General features: G+C 37.9%; 1 protein-coding gene across 10 annotated transcripts in view; it reads right to left on the bottom strand.

The window, feature by feature from the left end:
* Nucleotides 1–19,590, bottom strand: part of POGZ (pogo transposable element derived with ZNF domain) — a 47,394-nt gene that overhangs the window by 17,081 nt on the left and 10,723 nt on the right. For 3 of the 10 annotated variants that reach the window (XM_025287848.2, XM_025287849.2, XM_006055111.3), the window contains exons 2-7: nucleotides 13,599–13,723; nucleotides 12,463–12,621; nucleotides 3,956–4,131; nucleotides 2,955–3,063; nucleotides 1,507–1,797; nucleotides 1,208–1,426 (exon numbers count right to left, since the gene is read on the bottom strand). In XM_025287848.2, the coding sequence (XP_025143633.1) occupies nucleotides 1,208–1,426; nucleotides 1,507–1,797; nucleotides 2,955–3,063; nucleotides 3,956–4,131; nucleotides 12,463–12,621; nucleotides 13,599–13,722 (1,078 nt within the window). In that variant the 5' untranslated portion in view covers nucleotide 13,723. Of the gene's footprint in view, nucleotides 1–1,207; nucleotides 1,427–1,506; nucleotides 1,798–2,954; nucleotides 3,064–3,955; nucleotides 4,132–8,706; nucleotides 8,758–12,462; nucleotides 12,622–13,598; nucleotides 13,724–19,590 lie in introns of those variants that run through there. The other 7 variants (XM_025287850.2, XM_025287854.2, XM_025287852.2 and 4 more) reach the window with 7 other exon arrangements.

Raw genomic sequence — 19,590 nt, 5'->3', positions numbered from 1 at the left:
AATTCTCTATTCAGCTCCTTTGCTCATTTTTTAATTGGGTTGTTCTTCTGTTGTTGGTTGAGATGTAGAAATAGTTTATATATTCTGTATATTAAGCCCTTATCAGATATATGAGTTACAAATATTTTCTCCCATGAAAAGTGAGTTGCTTTCCCACTCTCCATAACCCTAACCCTTTGATGCTCTAAAGTTTTAAATTTTGAAGTAGTCTCATTTATCTATTTTTTCTTTTGCTGCCTATGCTTTTGGTGTCATATGCAAGAAATCACTGCCAAATCCAATGTCATAAAGTTCTCCCCCTAATGCTTTCTTCTAAGAGTTTTATGGTTTTAGGTCTTTTATTTTGGGATTTAATTCATTGAGTTAGTTTTTGTATATGGTGTATGGTAATGGCCCAACTCCATTTTTTTGCATGTGAATATCCAGTTTTCTCAATACCATTTGTTAAAAGTTTTCGTATTTGTAAAGGGTTCAAATAAAAGCAAAAGAAGAGTAAGATTTTCTGACACATGAAAATAAAATGAAATTCAAAATTCAGAACCCATAAATAACTTTAGTGGCACATAGTCATATGTCTAGGCCTATTTTTGCACCAAAATGGCACAAAGTAGTTGTGACAGAATCATACTGCACATGAAGCCTAAAATATTTACTATCTGGTCCTTTACAGAAAAGGTTTGCCAAGTCCTATTCTAGGACTGAAATTGAATATGGTTATGCTCATCATCCTGCACCTGAAAACCTCTCTACCAAATATCAACTTTAAAATCTAGTTCAGAAATACATCTCTTCCTCCCTGAACTATCTTGATTATCCCACTCATCTCTGATCACTCAATCCATTTCATTAGTCTCCAAACCACAATTAACAGAAAATTCCTTTGGGCTGACTTAGTTACACTTTTCTGGAGAAGGAAATGGCAACCCACTCCAGTGTTCTTGCCTGGAGAATCCCAGGGAGGGGGGAGCCTGGTGGGCTGCTGTCTATGGGGTCACACAGAGTCGGACACGACTGAAGCGACTTAGCAGCAGCAGCAGTTACACTCTTCACAAGTGGCAATCCCCTTTACTACACTAAAGTTTCTGTGATAACAAACTATTGCAACTATACCCTATCTTCTCTATTTCACAGTATAGACTTCTGATACAATACGTTATGCTAATGTTTTTGAATGATTGGCTGCCCAGAGTCTTTCTGATTATCGTACCTTTCATTGAAGACTCAGGCCCGCTGGTTCTTTGAGAGCCATGTGCGGAGCTGTTGTTGGATACCACCACTGGCCCAGGACTCTGGCCCAGGGAAGGGATGGTGTTAAGGGTATTCACCAGTTTGGCCACTTCATTGCTATTTTCACCTGTAACACCAGGTCGCTTCACAGTGACAAAGCTGGCAATGCTCACTGCAGGTGGAGAGGGGAAGGAGGGAGCTTTTTTGACCAAGTGATAATCATCTGTTCTCCAGCCACCACCCATCCCAGCTGTGCTATCTCCTCTTCCCAAGCCTCACCTAGTTTGGGGTTCTGAGTCTGGCTGGATTGGCCTGGGGGCTGGACAGCAAGGTGCCCCAGTGAGGTCGGCTGTGTGGCAGTGGGTGTGGTGGAAGTGCTGGGAGTGGACTTGGTCGACTGGGACTGAGACTGTGGGACGGTGCTTCGAATGGTCAGAGTGGCTGGGATGACGGTGGTGAAGGTGTTGGTGGTGGGCCGCACAGGCATCGTGGAGCCTGGCCTCACAGGGGTCATCTGAGAGAACACTTGTGGGACGCCCACTGTCGGCTTAACAAACTGGGTACCTGGGGCTTCAAAAGAGAGACAAAGAAAAGCACCAAATCTTGGTTAGTGAGCTCTCCTATAACACATTTCCTCTGTGTTTACTGGAAATACTAGAATAGGAAAAGATTATTTCCCCAAACTGATGAAAGCAGTTAGCCTCAGTAATCAGCCCTACAAACATCACAGTGAAAGCAGATTTCCATCAACTCCTCCCCAAACACCTTAGCACGCTGCCTTTTCTATTCCAAGAGTAAATCATGAATAGCCTGATTTTGGTACTGGAAGAGAATAACGGGTATAGAGTGGGAAGCAGTATGGGTATACACAGGCCAAGAGGCAGAGCTGGTTCTGAAAAAAGTAATCCTCCTTTCTCAGAATACTAAAGAGTCTTTCATTCTCTTACACAAACTCACAGAGAAGACAGACTATGTATGCCATTCTACTAGGATGTCCCAAAGGTGAGTCTCCTGGATCAACTAGACAATTCACTTACAAATATTTAAGAAATATCAGAACTAGATAGGATAAGCTCAGACCTGAAGGCCAAAATCCCAATGGGCTCTGAGAACAATGACAAAAACTTAGGAAGACAAGCTACCTTTACCACAACTAAAATAATATAGTATTTTTTGGCCCAAAATGTAGTAAACACTGAATATAGAACTGGGGGCAAAATTATAAGATTTTAAAGAATTATCTTTCAATTTCTTAAAAAAAAAACAAACAAACAAAACACCACTAGTCATTAGCAATATTCATCCTCAAAGAATATGCCATTTGTTTAACTTATATTCCAAATCTATGCTGTAAAATGCAAGCAAAATAAGTTTTTAAGTCCACCATGTAAGTAAGTAGACTTATTAGGAATACAGAATTTGGGAGTTTGCATTAATAACAGTCCTTCAGGATAACAAACAATAGCTGAATAAAACAGCAGAAACAGAAAAGTAACTATAAAAACCCTGTTTTACTACCTCATGAAAGGTGGTAAAAAGTTAAAAAGAAAAATAAAATTACCACCCTGGCCAAAGGTTAGGAAGTTTTTTAAAAATGGGGCTTAACTCAATATGATTTTTGTAGTTTCAGAAAGTATACTTTTTAAATGACCTTCAACACTTAGAAACAACAAAAACAAGTCTTTTGGATGCTGGTTTATTCCAAATGGGTAGACATTTTTCCTTACCTGGGACTAGTGTAATTGGTCTAACCGTTTGGCCTTGCTGTACGTTCAACACAATCCCAACCTGATTCATTGCATTTTGTACAGGCCGGACATTTCTTACAGGAAATCCCTGCATTAAAAAGCAAAAGGATCTTTAACATGGAGATCAGCTAACACTAGCAGAGACTGTATTCAGACCTATGTCCAAAAAGTTCCCACACTCTTACCTAATGATTCTCTCTCTGGAACTAGAGCTTTTAAATGACTGAGATGGAGAAAATTCTGGACTTCTGGCAAACTTTTGAGTGACAAATATTAAAACTGGAGAATGAGGTTTGGTGCATACGAACAAAAATGAAAACCTATTTCTTGTCTTAAGAGAACCTCAGTTCAAAAAACTCATTCACAAACTGACCCCTAAGAATGGGGAAAAAACTGACACTAATGGAGATTCAACACATATACAACTGTAGGAAATTGTCCCCAAGTCTACTTCAAAAGGCCATACACCTCTGGGAAATTTGTAAGACAAGGCAGGAAAAAGCATCTGCCTTTTTATCCCACACCAGCACTGGGTTTTCAACTACAATTCACATTTATATCAATAAGTCATCTTCCTTCTCTTTCAAAGATCTCCCTGCACTTCACCAATTTTGCATATATATTTCTGTAAGTCAACTAACTCACCCCATTTTAAGAAAAATAGCCCAAGCAAAGGGTGAGAACTTTTGAGGACCAAGTGTTTAGGCTTCCTAATGCAAACTTCCCACTCTCTCCTGCCTAGACCTCAATCAAATTACTTAACAGCCTCTGGGGGCATAAAGAGGAAATTGCCCAGCTGTATGCTATGTTGGGCTGTCTACTCAAGTCAGCAGCAAATAAAAACTAGTAAATGAGAAAGCCAGACCAAAGGACAGAACCTAGAACCATTTATAATTATGCTGGAGACTCAAGTCAGAGCCCTCAAAGGTTCCCACAGTCCCAGAATTCTACCAGGTCCCAGAATTCAGAGTCCTACTTACCTGTGTAGTGATAAATATTGGCTGTGAGGCTACCGGGGAACTAGTCACATGATTGGCATTCTGCATGACCTGCACAGGCCTCAATACTGGTTGAGTAACCATGGTACCGAGACCTGGGGCTGGATTCTGGGTTAGGATGAGTGGCTGTCCACCTTGTTGGACCAAAGAATTGCCAGCTAAAGGGTAAAAGAAAGAAGAAGAAGAAGAAAAAAAAACAACACTGTAAGCCACAATTTATAAGCAACACAATGGTCTTAGGTAAGAAATGGTGTCCCCATGTATTAAGATATCCAAGACTGTCACTCACCTCAGGTTTAATGTCATCAAACTTACCAAATATTTAAGCCTTACTCAAAGCTACAATGAACAGAAAAATACATAGATACAGAAAGTTCACCAAAATCTCCCTCATATCTTAACTTGTTATTTAATTGCTAAATTGTGAACAACTCTTTTGCGATCCCATGGACTGTAGCCCGCCAGGGTCCTCTGTCCATGCAATTTCCCAGGCAAGAATATTGGAGTGGGTTGCCATTTCCTTCTCTAGGACATCTTCCTGACACAGGGATCGAACCTGTGTCTCCTGCAGTGGCAGGCAGGTTCTTTACCACTGAGCCATCAGGGAAACCCACGTATCTTAACAAAGCATGTCTTAACACACATGGTAAGACTTTTACATGGCTATCACTTTGATGATCTAAGTGACCACGTATAATTTCCCCATACCAAATCAGCAAAACCAAGTAACATATAAATTCTTTCTCCATATTTTTACTATGTAAAACCCATTTTTTGGAATGTGATTTGTTGTTAGTTAATCTACCTTAAACTTTTTAAAAGAGGAATATTCATCAACAAACAGTAATTCAGCTTCCCAGTGAGCCAAATCTCAGAAATGCAACAGGTTCTCTAAATATCCACTGTATAGGATATATAGGATGTATATGTATACTTGTATAAGATGTATAGGTATGGAAACAGAGACTTCTTTATGTCATCAGAATTTATAAAGAACACACCTGCCAAAACCAATAAATATGACTTCAGAAGATTCATTCATGAATAAATAGTAACAATATCATAAATATTTGAAAACTAAAGTATTTTAAATTCTTTTTCCTGTGTGATAAAAGTAACTTTGGAAATGTTTTAAGTCCTATATTTGCTGGATGTTCTCAGTTGCTCAGTCATGTCCAACTCTTTGCAGCTCCTTGGACTGTAGCCCACTCTGTCCTTTGGACTTCCCAGGCAAGAATCCTGGAGCAGGTTGCCATTTCTTATTCCAAGGGCTCTTCCCAACCCAGGGATCGAACCCTTGTCTCTTGAGTCTCCTGCATTGGCCAGGTGGATTCTTTACCGCTAGCTCCACCTGGGAAGCCTCCGTTTGCTAAGTTTGGCTAAAAAAATCATTAACACTAAGTTTCCTGATTTACAAAGACTACTCTAAATTCTATTTCAGAGAGCCAGTATGCCTAAATCAAAGATTCAAGCAAAATACTGCAGCTCTTTTCACTAGAATGGGATGAACTCCTCGGAAGTTTTAAGTTACATGTGACAAATGGCATTAGTAGTTAGCTACAAAGCTAGACCACCAAAGTGGGTATATAGGTGGCCGGCTATTAATGGCTAATAGTGACTTGCCCCATGTTCTCCCAGAAACTGAGAGATCATCAGTGGACTAGATTCTCATAGTAACTGGGCCAGCAAACAAGTAATTATAGAAGCTGACAGACAAAAAAATTTCAAGTTCTGTCTATGCTAATTATATGGGTCCTTTTCTCTCTATATATTTCAACATAAATATTTTATTATGAAAATGTTCAAATATATAGAAAAATAGAACATGATAATAAACCTCCATGTACCTATACCAGCTTCAATAATTATCAACTTAAAGCCAACCTTCTTTCATCTGTACCTCACACCCTCTTACCAGCTCCCATATTATGCTGAAACAAGTATCATATCATATCATCTATAAATACATCAATATATATCTCTAAAAAGTAAAGATCCTAAAAAAGGAGAAATACAACATCATTATCACTCCTAAAAAATATTATAATTCTGTGATTATAGTGGATAACACTGTATGATATTATTAAAGTCTGCCGAGAGAAGTTAAACATTCTCACTATTCCTATCCCAGCCCCCCAAAATGATAAATATGTGAGGTGGTGTATATGTTAATTAACTAGACAGTGAGAATCCTTTCACAACACATACATATATCAAATCCCCATAATGTACACATTAAGTATCTTACAATTTTATTTGTCAATTATGCCTTAATAAAGTTAAATATATAATTCTTGGGGGCTTTTCTGGTGGTCCAGTGGTTAGGACTCTACACTTTCACAGAAGGGTGCACAGGTTGGATCCCTGGTCTGGGAACTAAGATCCCACATGCTGTGCAGTGCAGCCATAAATAAAACAATTCTTTGATATTAAATATCCAGTTAAAATTCAAATTGACAATTATATTTTTTTGCTTGAGTTAGGTTACAAAAGGGTTCATAAAGTACAACTGATGGACATCTTTAATCTCTTTTAACCTATAGCTTCCCCATCCATCTCTTTTTTTCTTTCACAATTTATTGTTGAAAAATATTGACTAAATAAAAATATATATTTTCTATTCACTATTTTAACTGCTAGAGTAAAATAAAACAAATTATCTGAAACTAAAAATTCTTAAGATAAAATCAATGACTAAATATCTCATCTAAATATAGGAAGGGAAGGATGGAAAATTTTTTGCATTTATGTGGAATCAACTAGTATTAGAAAGTCTCAAAAGACAGGCCTAGTTTCCATGAAATCTATACATAGTCTACTACTACAAAGAACGTTAACACATTTTCTGCAAATATTCTCTGATGTCAGGGTCATGTTTGAATTTTGGTGAATTGTTAGGACCTTCCCAAAAATAAAGTGCAAACAAAGAAGGTTTCTAACCGTAGACTAGGTTTACAATTCAACTGAAAGCAAAACCAGCATATGGCAAGTCACCCAGAGTAAATATTTATTTAATGAATTCTATAAATTCATTCTAATATAATAATTCCAATTCAAACAAATGAATTGTTTTTAATGATTCCTGCATTCTTATTCTTTCCTAAAAGAAATGCTGACAATTCAGAAGTCTTCCAAAGTTCTATTTCCAGAAAATGAGTCAGTCAGTCAGAATCTTGAGGCTTAAAAAAGCCTTTAAAAGAATCATCCAACCAATTCTCTACCTGTAGGTCTGCTCTCAATTAAGTACCACAGCCTTAAACAGATTAAATAATAGAACATCCAACAGCTTCTCTCAAAACACATTCTGTTTATTTTACAAATCTGAAGGTCTTGATTTTTTTCATTAAGTTTATTTACATAGCCTTAAACCCCAGAGATAAAGAGGGCTAAATGGAGTAGAAATGGACCAAACAGGAATTGAAAATCATAATTACAGTAAAAAATTTATAACATTAAATTCACATTATTCACAGCTCAGAATTAAGCAGGTCATTTCATTTCATAATGTTCCTTTCCAATGCACATATACGATCAGCCAGAACTATAAGAATAATTTCTAAATGCTGAGTGACAGATTCTGAAGAATGGCAAAAATAATAGTAAAACATCTTCTGCAATTTCATTCCTAACATTTTCTTAAAAAAGAAAAAAGCCTTACTGAGATGTAATTCACATACCATACCTTCTGTATCACCCATTTGAAGTGTATGATTTGAAGGCTCTTTTTGTATATTCACAGGTTTTGTGCAATCATCACCACTATTTAATTCCAGATTTCATCATCCCCAAAATAAACCTTATACCCATTAGCAGTTATTCCCCATTCTACTACCCCCAGCCCTGGCAACCAAACAATCTTTCTGTTTCTATAGATTTGTCAGTTATGGGCATTTCATAACAATGGAGTTATATAATACGTGGTGGCCTTTTTGTATTTGACTTCTTTCAGTCAGCATGTTTTCCAAGGTTCATTCATGCTGCAGCATATATCACTATTTCACTTCTTTCTATGGCCCAATAATGTTCTGTTGTATGAATATACCACATTTTGCTTATTCATTCAACATCTTATGTAGTTTTCACTTCTGGGCTATAATGAATAATGCTGGCATTTCAAGAGTATTTGATAGAAGTCACAAAGCTGTATATTTTATACAAAAAAGAAAGCTAGACAAACTCAATCTATTAATGTGTGCTTATCTATGCATGAAAGAAATTTTAAGCCTTTATTGTTTTTTTGGCTGTGAGACTTATGGGATCTTAGTTTCCCAACCAGGGATTGAACTCAGGCCCCTGGCAGTAAAAGCTCGGAGTCCTGACTACTGTACCACCAGAGAACTTCCAGAACTAAAGAATTTTTGGAAGAACACACAAGACATATGTAACTGTAGTAACCAGTCTATACCTTTTTTTTTTTTCTAAAACCATGAACATGGGTCAACATTTTAATTTGAATGCTAGAGCTTTCTGAAGTAAATAAAATCAATTTTTATATTTCAAAAAAATTTTTGCACATAGGCCACAGGAATCAAAGGTCCATTCAAAGAAATTAAGTCATGTGATGCTCATCTTGGGCCTCGGAATGCTGTGATCAAAGGGAAATTTAGCAAAACTGGTTGCTCATAGCACTGTGACAAGATTATTTTAAGAGAAACACAGGAAAGCAGTATAATGCAGTGGGAAGGCCACACATTTTGAAGTCTAAATAATTCAAATCCAGTTTAGTCACTTACTATTTGACCTTAAGTATATTATTCAGACTCTCCACACCTTGGTTTCCACATCTGTAAAAAATGAAAAAAATCTCTAGAGGTTCCTCATCTTTATATATATATATGAGGGTCACTAATTATATGTTGAAAAAGAATTCTAGGGGTTTTCCATGTAATAAAAATTACTTTTTTGATATCCAAAGATTGACTGGTGAGGCCGCATGTAGAGCAATCTCTTATGGCAACTTGATACTATCAAATTTTAAATGCCTGACCCAGCAATCTCACTTTATATGACAGATATGCTTACATAGTAGGCACAGATATGATGCCTGAGAATATTCATCGTAACACTGTTTATAATCACAAAAAATGGGATTGTAATAAATGTCCAAAAATATGGAAGGTAAATGGTTATATCCAAAAGTAAGAATACCAGGTTCACTTCTACTGGAAATGTAAGATACAACATGTCTAGATGGCCATTTCAGGAAAAATACTGATCAAAATCCTTAAAAATTGTGATAACCTCTGATACAACAATTTGACATTTAGAAATATGTTCTCAGAACTAAGGATATGAGAAAAGACAGATGTTTACAAAAACTCTTTTAAAGTAGCAGTACACCCCTTTACAACCTATTGCTAAGGACTGTTAACCAAACAACAGGAAATAATCATCAAAAATGCTACATAAAATTTATTAAAATCACTACATATTAAGGGGAAAAAGCAATTAGAATCTGTATGGGCCCATTTTTATAAGGAGTGAATCACTTCACATAGCATATAGATGTACATAAAGTACATATATGGGGACTTCCCTAGTTGACCAGTGGTAAAGTGCCAATGCAGGAGACACAAGTTCAATCCTTGGTCTGGGAAGATGCCACATGGCAACTAGACCTGTGTGCCACAACTATCGAGCCCGTGGCTCAACCACTAAGCCCTAGGGCCCATGGTCAGAAACAAGACACCGCTGCAATGAGAAGCCTGCGCACTGCAGCTAGAGAGTAACTAGAGAAACCCGCACAAACCAACAAAGACCACGTGCAGACAAAAGTAAGAATGAAAACAAATGAATTAATTAAAAAGATACATATAAGTACAGAATAAGTTACAATTAGTTATCTCCAGGTAGTAGGATTATAGTTAAAAATTGTTTTATTCCTCCTTTTACTGTCCCCTTTTTCTACAATGCACATATTAGTCTTATAAAATAATTAAAAATAAGTCCTTTATAGCAATGCAGTAATTCTATGAAGATGTTTACTCTAGACATGAATCTTGAGACATAACTTGCCAGTAACTCATTTTCAGAATGTAGGAAGTAGGAGGTATGGGAGGAAGGAAACATAATAAAAAATGTTACAATGAAGCTCATGACTGACCTTTGAGTAGTAGTTTAAAGTATGCTGTTAAAAATTTGAAAGGGGCCGTTATGAAAATTATCAGACTGTAAGAGAAATGTGTGAGCTCACTAAATAAGGATTTCAATGTAGATTTTGTCTTTATCAAATGAAGTTAAAGCAAGAAGCTATAGTTAAAGTCTGAATGGGAGGCCCGCCATTGTTGTCCCACATCTGGTAGTTGCTGTTTACATTCCTATGAAGGGAGCCTTCATAAGCTTTTTGGCAGGTACGTGGTGAACACTTCAGCTGCACGGTCAAGAAAGGATCCAAGGTCATGGATACTACAGCTGATTTGTTTTCTTCTGCCTCATCCTGATTTACAAGCAAAATCTAGAAAACCTGCAAAAGTAAGTGTTTGGTGGCTTATCTAGAAATACTATGAAAACAATGCTGTTATTTTTGGTGAAGAAAATCAATTTGTATAGTTTATTTCAGTGTAAATAAAATGTGAATTTTGTGTAAAGTTCAGGTTTTTTTTTTTTGGGTGGGGATGAAACATTTTTGTGGTAAATTCTCTTTTCAAAAATATTTATCATCTTCACAATTGAAGACAAGTTTTTTTTTTCTTTCCTTTTTTTGGTATATGGTTTACTACTTTGGGGAATAAAAAAGCCATTTTAATTGTGAAATTATTAAGATTTATCTAACTTCTAAAATATTACATGCTATATGACCCCTGATATAAATTGTTAATGCTTGTATAATTGTTGCTGGCTTTACTGACTATGCCAAAGCCTTTGACTGTGTGGATCACAATAAACTGTGGAAAATTCTAAAAGAGGTGGGAATACCAGACCAGATCACCTGACCTGCCTCTTGAGAAACCTGTATGCAGGTCAGGAAGCAACAGTTAGAACTGGACATGGAACAACAGACTGGTTCCAAATAGGAAAAGGAGTCCGTCAAGGCTGTATATTGTCACCCTGCCTATTTAACTTATATGCAGAGTACATCATGAGAAACACTGGGCTGGAAGAAGCACAAGCTGGAATCAAGATTGTCAGGAGAAATATCAATAACCTCAGCTATGCAGATGACACCACCCTTATGGCAGAAAGTGAAGAGGAACTCAAAAGCCTCTTGATGAAAGTGAAAGAGGAGACTGAAAAAGTTGGCTTAAAGCTCAGAAAACGAAGATCATGGCATCTGGTCCCATGACTTCATGGGAAATAGATGGGGAAACAGTGTCAGACTTAATTTTTGGGGGCTCCAAAATCACTGCAGATGGTGACTGCAGCCATGAAATTCAAAGATGCTTGCTCCTTGGAAGAAAAGTTATGACCAACCTAGATAGCATATTCAAAAGCAAAGACATTACTTTGCCAACAAAGTTTCGTCTAGTCAAGGCTATGGTTTTTCCAGTGGTCATGTATGGATGTGAGAGTTGGACTGTGAAGAAAGCTGAGCACCCAAGAATTGATGCTTTTGAACTGTGGTGTTGGAGAAGACTCTTGAGAGTCCCTTGGACTGCAAGGAGATCCAACCAGTCCATCCTAAGGGAGATCAGTCCTGGGTGTTCACTGGAAGGACTGATGCTAAAAAGCTGAAACTCCAATACTTTGGCCACCTCATGCAAAGAGTTGACTCATTGGAAAAGACTCTGATGCTGGGAGGGATTGGGGGCAGGAGGAGAAGGGGACGACAGAGGATGAGATGGCTGGATGGCATCACCAATTCGATGGACATGAACTTGAGTAAACTCTGGGAGTTGGTGATGGACAGGGAGGCCTGGCGTGCTGCAATTCATGGGGTCGCAAAGAGTCAGACACGACTGAGTGACTGAACTGAACTGAACATAAATGAATGAATATTGAAAAAAAAAAAGAAAATAGGAAATGAAACAGAAGCCAATACTATGTAACTTCACTAGTCAATCAACTCACTAAAAAAAAAACCACTAGTCTTTCACCATTTCCTTCAGGTAGACAACAACACTATCCTATTTTCCACACCCAAGAACCAATGACCAAATTAAGCTGCCAAAGAAAATATGGAACAAAACTACCCTGGGATAATTCTTACCAGACTAGTGGGGCTCTTCTAATTAAAAACAAACAAACAAACAATCCCGTCCCCTTCATATCTCCTTAACAGTTAGGAATTTGGGGCTTACATTTTCTTTCCTAGAAATTATCAGTAAGAAGAAATCAGCTGCCCTCTGACTTGAACCACCAGCATCGACTCAGCACTAACTCAGAAGGAACACTACCACTTACTTCCGTATCAGAGAATTAGGACTAAACTCACTCCAACATCAGCAGAACCACATCAGTACCTAAAACTGAAGAGGTACGGCTAATCTTAAGACCTCTTTTAGTCTCTCAACCCTCTAGCCCAGGAAGAATTTCCCAGTAATCCCACTTACCATTGTTGTTGGCAATGAGTGTGACAAGAGTCTTCTTTGTACTGTCGCTGTTCTGTGCCCCGCTGCTACTAACGGTGGTGGATGTAGAGAGATGCCCAGCGACAGAAGCATGGGCAGCGATGGGCACTGGAGCCGAGACAGGCTGCTGGCTCACAGAAACTGCGGGGAAGGGGAGGCACAGTCACTTGGAGACAGGGACAGATGACACTGAAGGACACTCTTCTAATCTTTCATCTTATTGCAGGTCTCTACAGCCATAAAGTTTCCTGCTTTATTCGCAAATCTGACTGGTTATCTGATTTCTCCTCCTGTGTGTCCCTCACACCGCAAATTAGACACAATGCCTTCTTTTTTGTCTCAGATTTCCTGGTGAATTAAGTTAGATTACAAGCTCACTGAACCAGATTTCACTATTTTGCTTATAGAGCACAAGCAAACCTCTAGAACTCAAAAGACTTATTATCACCACTACTGGTATTCATAACCATGCAATAGTAAGCTGTCCACAAGACCACGAACTGTCCTGTTTCAAACCAATGCCATCTTCAGTTCTCAAGGCAGGAAAGATTAAAAAAAAAAAAAAAAAAAAGAGCAACAGATACAATTCAGGGGAAAAAGAACTACCACCCACTTTATGAATTTAGGGCAATCTAGAATTTGACCCTGCAACCGCACCTTTTTGAAAGAGAAGCTACAAGCCTAAGTTTGTAAACTGTCCCTGAAGGCAGACACGAAGCAAATTCTGCTCAGCTCACACAGGAAACCAAGTTCAAATAAAACAAACAAAAAAATCCCTCAAGACTATGGGAACCTGTTTTTCACTGGGTATATAAATGAACACTAACACACACCACTTGTTCACACATCATATGGTAAGAGAACTGCTTATGTGTTTGATAAATATTGGTGAGCTCAACTCTTAATGTTTTAAATTTATTAAATATAGTGTTTCTAGCTTTGTGTATAAGGAAAACCAAAGCACTTACAGACCAGAGAATAGGGGGAAAAGGTAGTACCAGTGCCACAGAAAAGCAACCCTGAATTCTTAAAAGTCTTGCACCCCATACTTTCTTAACAAAAATGCCATTCAATCCAGTCAATATAACAACAATCTAAGATCAAAGAGTTTTTGTTACCTGTAGTAGTTTTATCCACTGAATTATAATCCTCAACTACAGAATCCTCAATGACATCACTGATTTTCTGCCATGGCTCCAACTCCTCCTCCTCACATTCCATAAACAGGTCGGTGTCCGCCATGCTACAAGAAAAAAAGATTAAATTAAGATACTGACCTCACAATGGGAGAAATAGTTTTATACAAAATACAGAATCAGACTCTGAAGCTATTGGTAACCTACACCATTGTGCTTCCTCTACCATTTCCCCTAACCTCCTCTATTTCCAAGGTTCCAGAATTATAACTTTTATTCTTAAAAAAAATTAGTGTGGAAGACTCCACAGCAAATTATTTAATAATTACAGTTGAAAAAATTTAAGCTATAATACTCAGGGCTGGGATTAGGGTAAGGTGAACTTTGTAAGTGGAGGGTCAGACCTTTTTTATTTACAATTACTACTTTGCTCATTATAAATTTTTTTGCACGAATATTGAGTTTTTAAAAATGATACATTTGCCATTTGAGGAAAGCATCCTAGGAACTTGTTTGGAAAACCAAGAACTTTTGAAGAAAGCACTAACCATTCTGTGTCTAGACTGCTGTTCTACTGATCCTGGACTTGAGGTACAATATTTCCAGCCTCCAGCCAGCTCTGCTTGCTTCAGACTGGCCCCCACAATCCTAACTGGCAAGAGTCAGTTCCTTAGTATCATCCTGTTGCTACTGCTCCGAATTCAGTGCTGTTTGTGTACTAAAAGACTCCTTGGCTTGTCACATGTCTGAAGTCAAGGGAAGGTTCTGTCAGCAACCAAGGGCCTCTCTGCTCAGTCCTGAATAGAACTTCCTCCAAGTACATGGCTGATCCCTGAATTTGTGCTACCAAATCCATGTGGTGGTTGTTTAATCACTAAGCTGTGTCCAACTTTTGCGACCCCATGGACTGTAGCCCACCAGGCTCCTCTGTCCATGGGATTTCCAAGGCAAGAATACCGGAGTGGGTTGCCATTTCCTTCTCCAGGGGATCTTCCTGACCCAGAGATCGAATCCCAGTCTCCTGCATTTAGCAGGCAGATTCTTTACCACTGAGCCACCAGGGGCGTCTGTATCTATCTAATATCTATAAATGTATTTAAAGGTATTTATAAAATATAAATATATCAAATCTATAAAGGTATATAATTATACCATTCCCTAGATTTTTCTCTAATTGTTTAATATATTGTACAATTTTAAACACACTGCATCCTTAAAGTTGTCTGCCCATTTACCTTTATTTTAGAAATCTGAACAAAGGCCCAGGATGGTGAAATTTAAATGTAAATAAAATAAAAATAATAGCATAAAAATGATATATAAAATACTATTTATCTTGATTCCTGAGCCTTTTTGTACTCAAGAGCCATACTCTAATTTCAACCTCTGTGCACGTGTGCGTGCTCAGTACTTGACCCTCTGCGACCCCATGAACTGGGCACCACCTGGGAATTCCAACCTTAAACTCCACCAAGATTTTGGGAGTCAGCCTTTAATTTGAAAACACTGCTTGAACTACATTCTTCTTTTAAAAATAAAGCCTACCTATTTGCAATGCAAATGAACAGCTATTATTATGATGCTGCCCTCCAATATTAGTTGAATAAAGGTCAATTTCTTTGCTTTGGAATGGGAGTAGCATTACTGCCCAATGTTCAAACAAAGCTTTTACTGCAAGAGCTCTCAGTGCCTCAGTATCTCAGAATTTTTTCCACCACACCCCTAAGGCAAAACAAACAAAACAACCAATTTAACCATTGCGTTATAGGGCCATACAATTTGATAGTTTGCAAGATGCCCAACAGATGGCGTCGTCTACTTGAAAATTTAAAATATTCCATAGCTAGTCAAGGGCCCATTTTAACGGGTAAAGTGCTTTACCAGATTCTAAGTGGTCTCTAATATTCTAATTATTTCTGTTTTCTCAAATCAAAACCATAAAGGAGAGATGCTATGAGTAAGGTAAGAAAAAGCTCTAAGGTATCAACTTTAACTTCCTTGTCATTTAGTTGCTAAGTCTCGTCTTGACTCTTTTGAGATTCCATGGACTGCAGCCCACCAGGCTCCTCTATCTGTGGAATTTTCCAGACAAGAATGCTGGAAGGGGTTGCCATTTCCTTCTCCAGTAAAATTTCTTAGATTTTCATTTAATTTACATATACAAAAGACAATGCTAGCCAGAAACTGAATTAAAAAGAAGCCAAATCCACATCCCAGGAGTTCTTTGAGTTAAGACTACACAACACACTTTTGTATTTTCCAGTCTAGTTCCACTGAAAGAGATAATATTCCAAACAACTTTTTTCTAACTAGTTTTATACTACTGTTCTTTGCTGTGTAACTTCTTAAGAGTCCAAAGCCAACAGATAATTCATGCATACTATAAAGCATCCATCAGAATGAATATAAACTGTGGATAAATGTTTTTTAAGGACTTTCTTTCAGCTCTGACCAGCTGCAAGCAAAATCTTCATACATATGCTGAGGAATCGGTAGAAAACTTTCTATGGGAATAAGTAGAACTATCTGAATGCAAATTGTGGTTTTTCAGTGTCATGAATATGGACATTTTAATACCATATCCAAAGGCTAGTCTTTTACCTCAACTACTTATAGCATCTTAAGAGACTGAGTTCAGGTTTTGTCAAACAATGAAGATTTATTAAAAAAAAACGAAAGTTTCCTCCACCTCACAGTCCAATTATGTTATTTCCACCATGAAGAAGGTATTCTAAGAAACAAAGAGTGGAAAAGGTAGCTGTGGAAAGATGGAAAGAAGGACATTTATATCCTAATTACTTTTTACCAAGTGAGGAAAAAATAACTCCCCAGGGTATATGCTCTGCCAAGACAACCAATGTAAATTAAAGGGTTCAAGATAAAAAGTTCAACTCAGAATATATTTTTCAAGATTTTTACAATGTGAAAGATGGAGTTAACCAACAAGGCGTATCAACTCAGAAAAATAATAAATCTGCTGACTGAACATATTTTATGACTTACACCCAAAACATCTCAGAAAGACACTGAAATCAAGTTTTTCAAACAGTTCTCAATTCTGATCTCGACTCTGTATCTGAGAATGGGATCATTCCTTTCATTTCACCATCTATAGCTCAGGGTCAAAAAATTAACTCTGCTGAAAAGATGGGCCATGCCAAAATAGATATCAACCTGAATTAAATTCCTTGTAAACTTTAAAAATGAAAAATGCAAATTTAGTACCCTTCTGTAGTTTTCCAGCTATCAAAAAGGAATTTTCATTAATACAATGAAGTGCTATATTTAATATCTCCACCAAGATGCTCAAGAAACACGACGATTCTCTGATCCATGAGAACACAGTCAAGTGATCTATGGCATACAGAGTTACCTTTCAACTATTTCTGAACAAAGAAGACAAGAATTACTACATATGTAGTACTAAAATGTATAAATCTTTCCAAACGATCAGTCTACTTGTGTTTAACTTCCCTCCACACTAAACCTTCAACTTAATTTCTCACAAGGAAAAAAAAATATCTATAAATTTTCTCTATTATTTTGCTATAAAGGATAAATGTACTCATAGGCTTGGCATGTATTTCACACTAAAAAACAAAGTTATGTTCAAGTTGAAACATTTTCATTAAAAGGTGCCAGGTAAAAATGTGAATTTTGGAAATTAAAGGCCAGCATGTAGGGAACACCATGCTCCATCAAGAGGAAAAACTGGACAGGCAGTAAATTTGAGGATCACACTGTAGCCAAGTAAAGGGGCAAACCCCCATCATATTTCAACTATGAATCTCTGAATCACTACTCTAGGGATTCCTTTTCTGCTGTTCTTCAAATAAGATATAAACTTTATATACAAGAGTAGGGAACTCACTGGCAGTCCACTGCGTGAGGACTCTGCTTGACTATAGGGGGCCCAGGATGGATCCTTGATTGGGGCAAACACACACACACACACACACACACACACACACACACACACACGTAGACATATATCCATAACCCCGGTTTAAACATTTTCAACCAGGCTTTCCTGGTGGTCCAGTGGTTAAGAATCCACCTTGCTATGCTGGGACACTGGTTCAATTCCTGGTCCAGGAAGATCCTGCACGCCCCGAAGCAACTAAGCCCATGAGCCATAACTAGCTGCTCCCACACTCCACAACAAAACAAGCTACCACAACGAGAAGTCTGCACACTGCAATTAGGGAGTAGCCCCTGCTTGCTGCAACTAGAGAAAGCCTGTGCACAGCAAAGAATACCCAGCACAGCCCAAAAATAATTTTTTAAAGTATCAACCAATCTTATTTCATGCATGCCCTCTTTCCTTCATATTATTTTGAAACTAATTCCTAATATCCCATTCCTAAATATTTTGTGTGTTGTATGCTCTCAGTCATGTCCAACTCTTTTTTACTGTAGCCATGCTCTGTCCATGGAATTTTCCAGGCAAGAATACTGGAATGGGTTGCCATTTCCTACTCAGGGGAATCTTCTTGACCCAAGGATTGAGCCCGTGTCTCCAGCACTGGCACATGGATTCTTTACCACTGCGCCACCTGAAATATATTACCTATCTCTAAAAGGTAAGGACTTGAAAGAGCATGTATTTAAAAAAAAAAAAAAAATCACAGAGAATTCCTTGGCAGTCCAGTGATTAGGATCTGGCGCTTTCACTACCAGGGCAGGATTTGATCCTTGGCTGGGGAACTAAGATCCTGCGAGCCCCTCAGCTAAGTTAAAAATTAATCAAATAAACAAGTCATAGTACCATTAACACGCCTAAAAGATTTATAGTCTCAATATCAAATGTACAGGCAACACTAAAATCTCAAATTCTCTCAAATACCGTAATTTTTTTTTAAAGATTTATTTATTTTTGGCTGCACTGGACCTTCACTGCTGCACGTGGGCTTCTCTAGCTGAGCTGAGCAGGGGCTACTCTTGGCTGCAGTGTGCGCTTCTCACTGCGGTGGCTTCTCACGTCCAAGAGCACGGACCCACAGTGCGTGGGCTCAGCAGTTGCGTTACATGGGTTTAGTTGCTCTTTGGCATGTGGGATCATCCTGGATCAGGGATCGAATGCCCCTGAACTGGCAGGCAGATTCTTGACCACTGGGGAAGCCCCTCAAATACTGTTATTGGAGTATGATTTACAATATTGTATTAGTTTCCGGTGTACAGCGAAAGGATTCAGTTACACACGTTCTTATATCCATTCTTTTCCAGATTCTTTTCCCATATTGCTTATTACAGAATACTGAGTACAGTTTGCTGTGCTAAACAGCAGGTCCTTGTTGATTATCGATTTTTTTTTTTATTGGTTTTGTCTAGCTACACAGTATTGTGTATATGTTAATCCCAATTTATCTCCTAATTTATCCCTCCCTCCACCTTTCCCCTTTGGTAACCATACATTTGCTTTTTTCTTTTTCTTTATTTATTTGGTTGCTCTGCATCTTCATTGCTGCGTCCTCACTTTCGCTAGTTGTGGAGAGGAGGGGCTACTCTCTGGTTTAGGTGTGCAGGCTTCTCACTGTGGTGGCTTCTTTTGTTGCAGAAGACAGGCTCATAGAACCCAATGGCTCAGTAATTGTGGGGCACAGGCTTAGTTTTTCTGTGACACGTGGAATCTTCTCAAACCAGAGATGAAACCGGTGTCCTCTGCATTGGCAGGTGGATTCTTACCCACTGTATCACCAAAGAATTTCATAAATTTGTTTTTGAAGTCTGTGAGCCTGTTTCTGTTTTGTAAATAAGTTCATTTGTATCCTTTTTTAAGATTCCAGGTATAAGTGATATTCTGTATTTGTCTTTCTCTGTCTGACTTCACTCAGTATTATAATCTTCAGGTCTATGCATGTTGCAGCAAATGGCATTATTTCATTCCTTTTCATGGCTGAGTAGTATTCCATTGTACACATGTATCACATCTTATTTACTTCTCTGTTGATAAGACATTTAGGTTGCTTCCATG

The sequence above is a fragment of the Bubalus bubalis genome, chromosome 6 (genome assembly GCF_019923935.1).
Source record: "Bubalus bubalis isolate 160015118507 breed Murrah chromosome 6, NDDB_SH_1, whole genome shotgun sequence".
In the NCBI taxonomy this organism is placed as follows: Eukaryota; Metazoa; Chordata; class Mammalia; order Artiodactyla; family Bovidae; genus Bubalus; species Bubalus bubalis.
This window is presented reverse-complemented; position numbering and strand designations above follow the sequence as displayed.